Below are 1,618 nucleotides of genomic sequence, written 5' to 3'. Positions count from 1 at the left end.
CACTTTAACTACGAACAATCACGCTTAAGCTACATAATCTTTACTCCCTGGAATGGAGATAAGAAACTCCCTAACCTTTGGAATAGAGATTGATAGGATTAAAATCAACTGGTATAAATACAGATGTAACAATACAATAAGACACAGAACTTGGCTGGAGATCCTGGCTAGAGAACCTGGCTAGGCTGCTGATCAACTGAACCCTGTCTCCGTGTCGTTCCTTCTTTGTCGACTCCATCCACACCTTTGGGAACCCCTGGACCTGTTAGTGTTGGACCCCAACATTCCAGACAGGGCTTGGGGGGCACATTTTCCCTGCAACCGCTTCACTCCCATGGCGCAGTTCATGTTCGAGAGTGACCTGCACTCTCTGCTGCAGCTGGACACCCCCATCGCCAATGTGCCCCTCTCACGCTGGCTGCGCAAAGCTAAGGAACCCTCGGGGCCGCCCCCTCACCCATGCAGGCAGCCAATCGGTCCCACGCCCCCGGCAGGACCCTGGGCCGCACTCCGGGTCAGTGGGTGCGGCGGGGCACGGCTGACAGCGGCCTGCGGGTCCCCTCCCTCGGGAGGCAAGTGGGATTGTCTGCGTCCCTCTCCACCCTAGGCAAATCTGGCTCCAAGATTCAGACCATCCCCTGGCGGGGACGCTCTATCCCCCATCGCAGTGCGGCCCAGATGGAGGTGGCCAGCTTCCTCCTGAGTAAGGAGAACCGTTCGGAAAACAGCCAGACGCCCACCAAGAAGGAGCATCAGAAAGCCTGGGCTTTGAACCGGAACGGTTTTGACGTGGAGGAAGCCAGGATCCTTCGGCTCAGCGGGAAACCACAAAAAGTTCCAGAGGGTTACGAGAACAGACTGAAAGTCCTCTACAGCCAGAAGGCCATGCCTGGCTCCAGCAAGAGGACCTGCCATTACATCCCTTCCCTGCCGGACCAGATCCTGGATGCCCCTGAAATCCGCAATGACTATTACCTGAACCGGGTGGATTGGAGCTCGGGGAATGTGCTGGCCGTGGCTCTGGACCACAGTGTGTACTTGTGGAGCACCAGCACTGGCGATGCCCTGCAGCTGCTGCAGATGGAGCAGCCTGGAAACTGTTTCTTCTGTGTCCTGGATCAAAGAGGGCAGCTACCTGGCTGTGGGCACCAGCAGCGCTGAGGTTCAGCTATGGGATGTGCAGAAGCGGCCTCGGAACATGACCAGTCATTCTGCCCGAGTGGGCTCCCTGTGTTGGAATAGCTACATACTGTCCAGTGGCTCACGCTCTGGTCACGTCCATCACCATGATGTTCGGGTAGCACCACACCATGTGGCCACACTGAGTGCTCACAGCCAGGAAGCGTGTGGGCTGCGCTGGACCCCAGGTGGACGACATTTGGCCAGTGGCGGCAATGGTAACTTGGTCAATGTGTGGCCTCGTGCTGCTTTAGAGGCGGGCTGGGTTCCCCCGCAGACATTCACCCGGCATCAAGGGGCTGCAGCTTGGTGTCCCTGGCAGTCCAATAGACTGGCAACTGGAGGGGACACCAGTGATGGGCACATTCGCATCTGGAGCGTCTGCTATGGGGCCTGTCTGAAGGCTGTGGCTGCCCACTCCCAGGTGTGCTCCACCCTC

General features: G+C 57.8%; 1 protein-coding gene across 1 annotated transcript in view; it reads left to right on the top strand.

The window, feature by feature from the left end:
- Positions 1-334: 334 nt before the first annotated feature.
- The window catches only part of LOC102757524 (cell division cycle protein 20 homolog), a 14,678-nt gene continuing 13,394 nt past the window's right edge, over positions 335-1,618 (top strand). The window contains 4 exon segments of the mRNA XM_015564342.1: positions 335-446; positions 449-514; positions 608-1,097; positions 1,099-1,607. Of these exon segments, the coding sequence (XP_015419828.1) occupies positions 335-446; positions 449-514; positions 608-1,097; positions 1,099-1,607 (1,177 nt within the window).

Source organism: Myotis davidii, unplaced genomic scaffold (genome assembly GCF_000327345.1).
Source record: "Myotis davidii unplaced genomic scaffold, ASM32734v1 scaffold1181, whole genome shotgun sequence".
Taxonomy (NCBI): domain Eukaryota; kingdom Metazoa; phylum Chordata; class Mammalia; order Chiroptera; family Vespertilionidae; genus Myotis; species Myotis davidii.
This window is presented reverse-complemented; position numbering and strand designations above follow the sequence as displayed.